This window comes from Myodes glareolus, chromosome X, assembly GCF_982192425.1.
Source record: "Myodes glareolus chromosome X, mMyoGla1.1, whole genome shotgun sequence".
NCBI classification, from domain to species: Eukaryota; Metazoa; Chordata; class Mammalia; order Rodentia; family Cricetidae; genus Myodes; species Myodes glareolus.
In genome coordinates this window covers 51909846-51921362 of record NC_142053.1, presented here as the reverse complement: position 1 = coordinate 51921362, position 11517 = coordinate 51909846, and the positions used below count along the sequence as shown (strand labels likewise).

At 39.9% G+C, this 11517-nt stretch overlaps 1 protein-coding gene across 5 annotated transcripts; it reads right to left on the bottom strand.

The window, feature by feature from the left end:
* Window positions 1–552: 552 nt before the first annotated feature.
* Morf4l2 (mortality factor 4 like 2) lies at window positions 553–11443 on the bottom strand. 5 transcript variants are annotated; one of them, XM_048457864.3, is made up of 4 exons: window positions 11420–11443; window positions 7630–7719; window positions 3230–3330; window positions 553–2097 (listed from the first exon to the last, which is right to left on the bottom strand). In XM_048457864.3, exon 4 carries the CDS (start codon window positions 2071–2073, stop codon window positions 1207–1209), a length of 867 nt encoding a protein of 288 aa, XP_048313821.1. In that variant the 5' UTR covers window positions 2074–2097; window positions 3230–3330; window positions 7630–7719; window positions 11420–11443; the 3' UTR covers window positions 553–1206. The 5 variants fall into 5 exon arrangements, with proteins under 5 accessions (XP_048313821.1, XP_048313829.1, XP_048313813.1 ...); XM_048457872.3 differs by lacking the exon at window positions 11420–11443 and adding an exon at window positions 10521–10588; XM_048457856.3 differs by lacking the exon at window positions 11420–11443 and adding an exon at window positions 9040–9191.
* Between the last annotated feature and the right edge of the window lie 74 nt (window positions 11444–11517).

Here is an 11517-nt window from a genome sequence, read left to right as displayed (position 1 = left end):
CTATAACATTGTTATGCTTGTTCAAACTGAGCAATGCAAGCCATGACTCTGCCTGATCCCATAAGATTCAGGAGTCTTCCAATATGCCCTTAATCACATTTTCCAAATTTCAACAAAAATCATATTAATACTTTTCCTGCTAAAAGTGTAAAAACAGCCATATGGGGAAAAACATGACCAGGAACTTCCCCTAAGACTTAGAAAAGCAATCTAGCCCAGAGAAGCCACACTGAGGAGGGGAAGTGACCTGACAGGACATAACCCTATCTCCTACATTTTTAAAAGATTTTCATTTTTAATTATGTGTATGTGTGGGGCATGTCCATACAATTACCTGAGATGGCCAGAAAGTACCAGGCCCCTGGAGCTGGTGCTACAGGTGGTCATGAACTGCTGGGAACCAAACCTGGGTCCTCTAAAGGAGGACAGGCTGAGCCATCTCTCCAGTCCAAGAAAGGGACTTTTCTTCTGGGACAAATTCTTCTGTGCCATCTAAATATTTAATGAGCCTGCATTTATTAGACTCAGTAAAACAAAAGGCACACCAGAAAATTTTTGCTTTGAAATTTAGAAACAAGTTTTATTTAAGATCTGAAATACAATTCCTAAAATATCAACTTTTCAGAAAACTGTGGCTACACAATAATGCATTGCCTCTATCATGTTAGAACGTGCATTAGACTCAAATACAAAAACCAGGAAACAAATCACCATCCTTCAACAATTTGAGCAAAGATAGAATGAATGCCTAAGGAACAACAAAGATGGATTGCAGAGGATGGGCTGTTTACATCAAGCACCATAAAAAAAAAAGCACAAATGCATGGGTTTTCAGGTATATACATTAAGTTGAACCTTTGGCACTAGGAACCAGGGCATCTTATCACGTAGCATTAACACATATTAGAAAACCGTGTAGTGTCAAAGGGATAGAACCACCAGCATTCAAGCAATGTTGTCAACTAGGCAATAAAATGTTCTACTGAATTTCTTCTTTGTCTAATTACTGCATACACTGGTAGCAACTCTGAAATGAGGAAAGGAGCCGGGCACTCCTTTTATTTTCTGCTTACAACAGAACAGGAAACAAACTGAAACATAAGCCCTGTTTTACACTGACAGTTTTAAAGAACATCAATTATACAATGAAAGGACTAAACAGAAGTGTTTACAGATACCAGACAATAGTGAGCGGTCAGTAGACCTTCACAGGGCTTTGCGATGATACTCAGCAGAAGCCACTTTGTAATCACTGGCAGTAAACAGAGAGGCAGAATTCTTTGCCAGATACTTAAGGAAATCATGCAAATAGCCCAACAGTAATGCAAGGCTTTTCTCATCAAGGGGCGTATAAGCCAACATTGCCCCAATTCTCACAAATAATCTCAGTAGGTGTGGTGCCCCATAGATCTGCGACATTGGCGCATCGGGGTGAGCCAGAAGGATCTCAGCATATTGGGGCCTCTCAAACTTGTAGAGCAGCTGAGTGCCCAGCATCACATTGAAATATTCTTTTATCCCTCCCACCACTTCATTCACTGCGTACTCCTTATTATCAACATTTCCCTGTGATCTCTTACAATTGGCATACTCCTCAAGAATGGCATCTACATTCTTTTTAGCAGGGAGCTGGAACAACTGCTTCTGCCTAGTAACCAAGTCCCAGTCCTCCACCAGCCATGGTTTTAATTCTTCGGGAATCTTCACTTTCACCTCCATTCTATTCTTAAATGCCTCCTCACTCTCCACAGTGGGGTCAGCCCGTGCCCTTTTCTTACGTGGGGGCTGGGGCACTTCACTGGTACTGCCACCATCCCCGTTACCAGGAGCCTTCTGCTTGTTCTTCCGTGTCTTCCGCACCGAACCAGAAGGGGGGTTCTCGGCAGAGCGACCGCCCCATCTTCCTGGGAGGGCTGGTTCAAGATTCTTTGGCTGTGAACCAGCTGACTTCTTTCCTGAGGCAGCTCCCCTCATCTTACTTCTCTGCATGTTGCCTCGAGTTGGCTTCTTAAAGTTGTCTTCTTCAGCAGATTGTTGTCCACGAGTTTGAGAAGCCTGCTTTCTGGAACTCATTCAACCCTGTTTTTATTCCAACCACTGTAATATATAAAGTATTTTATTTGGTTGTTTACTATGGTGACTTTGAGGCCCATCAGAACACAACACATGCCCAAATCTGTTGGCTATGGATTCCAGGTTCTATTTCTGGACCATTTATAAGTGCATTTCTATCTTTTCCTTTCTCTAATCCTTACTACCACCCACAACCCTTGCCTCACTCAAAAACTCATCCATCAGACATGCCCACAAAATCGTTTCTTGATGCTATTTAAAAGACATGGATTTAATTTTAGAAAGATATTGTGACAAAACCATAGAAGGAAGTGGAGTTGAAATTCAAGACTTTGGAATAAGAATTTCAAAGTAATAAGGAAGAATGGTTTAATGGGTTGTAGGTAAAATGAATTAACAGTAAAGGTTTGTGTGTACAAGTCTATGTATGCCTTAAGTAGTGTAATGGCAAAGAGAAATGACACACACGTATGCACACACAACTCACACAGAGGAATACAATAACTGAAGGTTAGAGTTGAACTGGCTTCTGTAGTACTAAGCCTGGATAGCTAATTAAAAGCACAAATTTTTAAGGATTAAATTGACACCATCAGAAAACAAGACCAGCCCAGTGATCGTTACGTGAAGAAAACAGCTCAGTGACTGACTGCTAGATGAGAACCTAGGGCAGGTGTGAGCCACAACTTTCAGGTTTTGAGGATGGATGATCTTATTTGCACCATCATCAGATGAGATGTATGCACAAGCTCAGGAGAAAGATGCTTGGTTTGGGACTTTTTATATTGGGGGTGTGCACTTCAAAAGAGAATGATCACACTCAGGTAAGAGGCCAGAGCAAAGAAGTGGAGATTGAAGTAGTTGTTGTACAGCCGGTAGCATAGACTATGAACCAGTGAATTATTTCATTGAGAGCAGAGGAATTTCACACACAGAATTGTGGAAAACCTAAGGAAGGTATTAGGTATTAAAAAGGAATCATCAAGAAAGAGACCACAGATAAAATAAAATGGTGAGATCTTCATTGGAGAGGAAGAATGTTATTTTGGAAGCCAAAGTTAGGTTTCAAGAGAAAGATGTTCAGTGAAAATGAGTTAAAAAATAAATCTCCTGCTACTCTTATAGCATGACTCATTAAACAATCCCCTTGACTTACACAATTTTCCTTCTTTCCCTTCCAAGGACTCCTAGTAATTTCCCAGATGGAATCTTAGGGATCTCCTAGGATGGTCTGGAAGGATGAGGTGAGAATACAACCTAAAAAGGAAAGTAGGTATCCATAATGAAGATGAACTTTTGTGAAAACATGCAAGAAAAAAAATACCAATGTGCCTTAGACATATGAAGAAAAATATTAAGGTTCATACATTGACACTTAAAACTCCATTGATTAAATACGTTAAATAGCACAGAAAGGGACCCTAAAATGGACAGATAGCACAGGAAGAAGCCCAATGTCATCCCATTTGTTTTAAACAGGTGTGTAAATGTGTAAAACATGGCTGTTACATATTCATGGAAACCTCTGAGAAAAGGATGACGGCCCACCTTTAATTAAAGCCAGATTTAGCCAATCATGTGGGTAGGCATCATGGAATTCCCATGGGGGAAAATTCAGACTTAAGACTTGCTTAGAAATGAAAGCCACAGGTGCTTAGAATATTAGGCAGTTCAAGGAAATACCGTTTAATTCAAAAGACACAAAGGAAGCGCCATGCAGATAGTGAAAGGTGATACCAGCCCTTTAAACATTGAAATTGGTGAATACAGAAGCTAACAGTATGGGAACGAAAATCATTATGCCAAGAGATAAAAAATATGCCCTGTAGAAGTTCGGTGGTGATGGTACCTAGAAATGCCATTTTCTTGTAAACTCTCATACTCACAAAATGCTGCTGCTAGTTTTTTTTTCTTTTTTAAAATGTATATTTGTGAGTAGGAGAAGAATCTTGGAGAAAGAGTGAAATCCAGAAAGCTCATTCTGGGACTCACTATTTAACTAAACTAAACTATATATATATAAAACTAAAAAAATATGTATATATAAAACAACCAGGAACCATTTTGGAAGCCACAGTGATCATCAGCATTTCTTTACCAATGAACTTGAGAATGACAGCTGAACTTATTCCTTTGCTAAATGCAATGCCTTGACATTTCTATAGGAAAATTCATACAACATTCAGGCCAAGCTTATATGGCCAGAGTAAATAAAGACAAGGATACATGCCAGACTCTACATTCCAGGGCTGGGATTAAAGTTCTATATCCAGTTCTATTTTCTATACTCTGTACCTACCTTTCCCACAAATTTACCACCACCCCATGAACTTAAATGCCTTTGTATATTAGCACATAGTGCTTAGATTTTGACTTAACTTTTTATGTCTCTTCCCTGCCCCTCAAACATTGCTACTAAATGCTGTTCAATTAGCTTACCTACCCTTTACTCCAGACTTCCTATTCCTCATTTAAATAAAATTGAAGTTCTAACACAAAGCTTGTAGTACAGTTAATCTTGGATCTTTTGCAGCAGCACAAAGGTCTTAGAAAAATACACCACTTTCCCACTAAATCCCTGCATGCTAGCTCTAGGATAATCCAAATAATATATTATTTTATGTTTGCCCCTATTTGTGTATTGGAGTAGAGGTAAGCACATGCTATCAAATCTTGGATCTCATCCACTCAAAAGAAATCTTTTAAAGAAAATCATGTCCGCCTTGTTAAGGTTATAATATACACCTTTTGAGCTGTTTAGACATTTTTTCTTATATTTCTTCCAACACTCCAAGCTGCTTTACTTAGTGGACCAAGGTGCAACATATTTAAGGTGTTTTACCTGGTGCTAAATTGTTTTCCTTTAAAAATTATGAATTTACAAGCCTGAGTAAAAATGGTCAGTTACACACTATATCCTTTGGTAAACACCAGAAAATCTTTTTATTTTTGCCCTGCATGTAAGGCAAGTCTTCTACTGCCAAGTTATATTTCCAAGCCTTAACACCTTTAATTCAGGGCTTCCCCAATCTTAGGCAAGCACTCAACTGCTAAGGCAACTAGATTCCAAGTTGCAAACATTATTTGCTTTTTACCAATCTAACTTATATAGTGGGCTATCTTCATTTGAAATGTATGCATTCAAGCCATCCTTTCTCATTTCGCTGGTCAGACCTCTTTTTCTCACATGGGCATTTTTATTTCCTTTTCTTCTAGGGTACTTCTTGTTTCATATTGATCATACCACCATGGTTTTTGTTAAAATTCCGGCTGGCTTTTCCTTTGTAGCTTTTGGCTTTGTTATGCTCAGGGAAAATGATGCCAAACAAATTTTGTAAATTAGATTCTCTATTGTTTCTTTGTATGTTTTTAGGTTCTCCCAAATTTACAGAAATATTTTCTCAATGTTCATTACTGATGAGCCCATTCTTTTCTCAATGAGAAATGCTATTCTATAAATATAGGTATTCATAAGTATAAGTGACTTGACTTTTAAGGGACTCTCTTCCCAAGCCCAGGCTAGCCTGGAATTTGCATCAAACCTCCTGCTTTTGCTTTCCAGCCACTGAAATTACAGGCCCAAGCTGCCACACCCATTTGTAGGCCCTATCAGTGATAATTCTGGTTGTGCTTGTAACAGTATAATGGTTCAATTATTATGGTTTAAGGGCATAAACATTCTAGAATACCATCTGTAAATGGATATAAAAGGTGGTTTATGTGTTATTATTTTAGCAGCAAAATACTGGGGATAACCTTACAGTGATTTGAGGAAAGGTGATACATTTGTAATGTGGAATATCATGTTAGATAAAGGAATGTCACTGTGAAAGAAATACCATAAGTTAGACAAGATATCTATGAATGGAAAAAAAGACATTCAATGACTATTTGTTAAATAAACATAGGTAGTTAATAGTATCTATATTGAAACCATAGTCTGTACAATAAAAACCATAAAATATTCTTGTGCATATCTGTACACATTTTAGATTGTAATTAGGTAATCTAGAAGGAAATGAAGAAAGCTGCTAAGTGATTGACTGCAGAGAGAAGGGTTAGTGAGAAAAAAAAAACACCCCCCAAAACCCTGAGCCATACACATTATTCATGACTTTGTGATGTGCTCACCCATGGATTTTACATATATTTTCATTTCATTACCACTGCACACTGTACGCTTCATAGGCACACTACTCAGATGGTTCCCAGAGGCCCAAGTCAAGAGCCTTTTCCTCTGCGAGCTTTCCCTATTTCCGAGCTCTCTGGCCCTTGCTTTGTCAGTCTCTATTGATCCACATTCAGCCCCAATCATTCTCTAAATTGCTCTCTTCTACCAGGGAAGCGCTCTCCGCTGAAACCTAGCTTTTACAAAGGAGAAAAATTAAGAGAATTATATAACCCCTTTAAAAATGGCGCTGTGAATAGATGGGGACACACCCCTTCCTTCCACCGCTTCATGCAATCCGACTCCAAATGCAGTTTTGTGTGTGCATGTGTTGCAAACACATCAGTTATCAACCCTGATAATTCACTGGTAGAAACCTTTAGTTAACTGTACATATGGGGACCACATCAATTACACCATTTTTTTCCATCTCTTGGTCTCTGTATAAAATTAGGCATATATAAACCTTCTCATTTGAATCATGAAACATTTCTTATGCTTAAAACCATTTTTTTTTTGAGAAAGGGTCTCACCTCAAGTGCCCCAGGCTAGACTCAAACTCAATATAAAGCTGAGGGTAACTGAGCCTCTGAAATTCCTGCCTCCACCCCCCAAAATGCTTTGATTGCAGGCATGCACTTCCACAGTTGGCTTGTGCACAGTTGGGGAATCAAACGTGGAACTTCATGTATGCTAGGGAAGTACTCATTCCCAACCCAACAGATCATTTGGAGTCTGAACAAAAGAGGAAAATGATATTAAAGAAAATGGTTAGCTGATGGATATGGTAGTTAAAATTATAGTTCTGGAAAATTTCCCCAAAGGTAATTGTACTTAAAACTTTGATCCAGATAAAGCCAGAAGTCTTAATTTCAGAATTCAGCTCTAGTAGTAAATTGCTGCTTCTGGAAAATGAGAGAAACAAAAATATTAATTTAAAAAATTCCAAGAAAATTATATTCATCGTTTCACAAAAATGTGTTCTTGTGTGTGTGTATAAAATGTTTCATGACTACTAAAGCCAGAAGTATTATTTCATCAAATACTTGTATGAGGACATTCTGGAACAAAGGAAGTTTCTTGTTCATGATTACACAGTAAGTGGCAGAGTCGGTAATCAAATCCATCAAGCCCTCATTTGCTCTTGAGAAAAATATTCCATTATTTGAAATCTGTGAAACCATTACATAGCAATAATTTTCAGATTTTTTTTAAAAAAGAGATGAAGATTACATGGGCCTCTATCTAATGTGTATCCTTACCCTTTCAGAATTTAGAGCACTTTCTCAGATGGGAGCTTATTAATCTTCAAAATATTCCTAGCCATTTAGGAAGGTTATGTGATTATTATTTTGTTTGTGAACTGAGGCCAGAAGGAAAGCACTTACCCTGTATTCTGCAAACAGGAATGGTTCTGCAACCAGGGTCAGATCTCCTGATCCTTATTGTGTAGCAAACTTAGCTTTTCTGATGATGACCTAGAAGGTCAAACAAAGAGATGGAAAAGGACAGAAAAGATGTGAGACGGTGATTTTCTTTTCCATCCGTCAATACAATTTTATCTCACACAAAGGACATCAAAGCTGATAAATGCACAATTTTTATTTTTCTGTGGTTATATTTTCAAATGTACTTTATTGTTTCTTTATCAATTTTTGAAAAAAAATGAATAATTTCTGTTAAGGATAATGTGAAATAAATAAAACTGTAACGGAACACCATCACAAATGGATGCGAATCCATCATCCAGCTTCAACAATTACCAACTGAAGGCCATCTTGTTTCATCTGTAACCCCACCCACTGCTCCCCCCCCATTTTTTTAAGCTACCGAAAAAAATGACTTAAGAATTATGAAAAATTTCAAATATATACCAGGGGGAAAAGACAAATACAGGAAACCCCATCTGCCTACCCCTCAGCTTAAAAACGATTATTAATCTAAGGTCCTAGTTATACCCCTCCCATCTCTCGCCACCGCTGAAATTATTCTGAAGCAAATCCTAGTCATCCACGTATTTTGAAGCCATTTTCAGACATTATTAAATCTTTACGCAAATATATATACATAGATTTTCACAAAATAAAGCAATCTGAAAACACAACCACATTGCTACCAGAAACATCTAAAAAAATCTGACACCCGATTTCATTAAAGAATATTAATTCCGCATTTTAAAAATTCCCGATGAGTCTTAAAGAAAATTTTACAATTGGTGTGCTCGAATCAGGATTCAAACAAGGCCTACTCATCGCATGTGCTTCATATCTAGCTTGTTCTCATTCTCCTTCCCCTACCTCCTTTCTCTCGCTTCTTTTTTTTTCTGCTTTAATGTTGGAAAATTCCAATCCCCAGCTATTCTGAAGCGATTCTCGGCTAGCAAATTTTAACTGTAAGGATTAACATTATAATTTCTTTAAAAAAAAAAAAAAGGATGCGTCGAAAAAGATAGTACATCGAGCGAATCTGCGTAATTTATAATTTTCTTCGGCTAAGCAAATATCTATCTCTAATAACAACCGCTAATATCTTTCGAGAGACAGGCTTCCCATTTAATGCCGTACACGCACTATTTTACCGTGCACATTTGAGTCCACGGCTCTGAGATGGATACTATTATCGCCGTTTTACAAACATGGAAACCGAGACACAGAAAGGAGCCTTGCCCGAGTTGGGCGTTGGCGAGCAGGAATACGAATCCAGCTTTGCCCGTATGTGAAGCCACTAGCTAATCCTGTCTAAAGACGCGAAGAAAAGAGGAAATCATCGACCCTTCCTCCCCACCCCCACCCCGAAACCTGAAGCGAGAATCCAGTTCTTTCCAGCAGCCGACGTGTGATCACCGCTGCTCCTCCAACCGCCATAGTAAAGCCAGGTTTCTCTGGCAACTGATATCCATAGGCAGACACGTCACCCTGGGGGCGGGCTTAGCCTTTCAGCCAATCACAGTCGTCTTGTCTCCGTTTTAGAATGTTCCATAACCAAATGATTGGCCCGCCGCCCCCACGTCAGCCGTGACGCTCCGCCGCAGTAAAGGCGGGTGCTAGCAACCTGCTTCTTCATGGTTCGGACCGAAATCAAGCCAATTACCGTCCTTCTTCAGTGCCGATTCCGGCCAATGGCAGTCGCCCTTTTAGGCTCTTAGCCCGCCCTCCAAATGCGCTACAGCCGTTGGGTCAGAAGTCTATAGGGCAGCGTGTTCACGTGGCCTGTTTTCACGACCCAGAGTTCCTCTGACCGTGGGTTTTTTTTTTTACCCCCACCTCCTTTCCCTCGCTCTCTCTTTTTCTCCTGCAGGGAGGCATTATGGGTTTGTGGGTCCGTTCCCCTCCCCCGCCCCCGCACCACTGGGAAAGGAAGTGTCTACGTGGCTTGCGGAAATAGGATAGGCGGAAATGAGCTAAGGTTCCCGCGAGTGGGAAGAGCGAGGTCAAAGCGAGGGCCACGCCCCCGAGCCTGTTGCGCAACTCTCGGAACAGGAGAAAAAAAAGGAATAATGAAGGTTTTGATGTGTGTGTGTGTGTGTGTGTGTTTGAAGGTGGTGAGTGCCACAGGCGGATGGCGTGAGAACCTGGGTGTAGGTGCACGGGCACGCTCGCGTGGCCGTGGACTGTGGGTGTGGGCGCCCACCAGCCCTCGTGGCGCCGGAGGTGGTGGGTGTGCGCAGGCGTGCACTCCCTGCGGTGGCGGGAGGGGCCCCGATTGTGTGTTGTAGGTGAGATGCTTTATATTGGTGGATTTCTGCTTTTTTATGTTGGCAAATTGCTTTGATGAAAAGGAAGATAATTAAGGCAAAGTACTAGTAACAGAAGTAAAGGGCTTTTGTTAGAAAAGGCCTGCAATTTAATTTAAGTTATTTACTCCCCCCCCCCTTTTTTTTTGTTTGAGACCCGGTCTCACTATGGGTCTTTGCTGGCCTGGAACTCATAGAGACCCACCTGTCTCTTTTTCTTCCTCTCGAGTACCTGGGATTAAAGGCATGCGCCACTTCACTCAGTCTGATTTAATTTTAGACCATATAGATGCCCTTTATTCCCACGTTTTAGTCCACCAAAATGAACTCCTCTGGTTAAGATACAAAACTATATTAGCTACTTAAAAGGGCGCGTCTTTAAAATTTTCAAGTATACTCCCCTCCTCGCCATCACCCAGACCTTCCCTTTGCAGCTCATGCATTTTACTGCATAATTGGCAGAAATAATTTGCAATAACATACGGAATTAAATTCCCCTCTGATAGAGAAACCTCCAAGTTTTTGCAGGCTCTAAGCTTCACCTACCTTTTGTCCTAGTCTCCAAGCATGGTGATCCTCAGGCAAATAGGCTTTTGGTCAGTTTTCCAGAAAGTTCACTGGGTGAGGTTTATATCTCTTGAATCTGCCGCTAGATGTCACCAAATTCCAGCAAAGGATTTGCTGTTTGGTTCCCGGGGATTGTGAGATTTATTTCTTTTTGCCCCACCCACTTCTTATTTGATGAACTCAATAACCTCTGGTTGTTTCATATATATATATATATCATAAATCCCCAAAGAAGAATGAAATCAAGTTTTGTAAAGTAACAACACTAGGAAGGGAATTATATATCCAGATATTTTTGTTATTTTCTTTCCTTACAAAGAAAAAAGTCATCTGTTCTTCCAGATGTTCTTTCTCCCTTGTATTTTTTTTGAACTCAGAGTTGATAGGAGCCTAAACACTGATGCTAAAGTCCTCTGTGGGCTCTGATGGTGCATCTGTAATAACAGCCCTTAGGAGGCAGAAGGATCCCAAGTTGAAAACCAGTTTAGATTATATGTTGAGATCCTGTCTCTACATTAAAAAAAAAAAACTTAATGAAAGAATATCCTTTTTGGGTTTTTGCCCACTTTATTTTCAAATACTGACTGTTCCTCCGAATGGTAATTGCAGACGACTGTAGTCAGTCTGTAAAGATAATCCGGAGGTAAAGTTAGACCTCCGTATTGAAAACTATCGTCCTCTCCTCTTGAAATTATTAGCAAATATGCGTGTTTGCTCCCTAATTGTATGCGATGTTTCCGTGTTGCTAACAGTAAGGTAGGTATGCTTAGTCAGCTTAAGAAAGTTCTGTTTTCTTATGCGGAGGGCCATCACACAGAGTTCACACTCTTAAGTTCCTAATTATAGTCTTAAGCCATTTTCTCCCCAAGGTTGCTCACCTGTGCCGTGTATCTTCGAAGATCAGGTCCAGTCTCTGATTAGAGAGACAGGATCCCGGGGAGACGCTCCAGCCGAAGGCTAGATCAAGGTGCCGTCT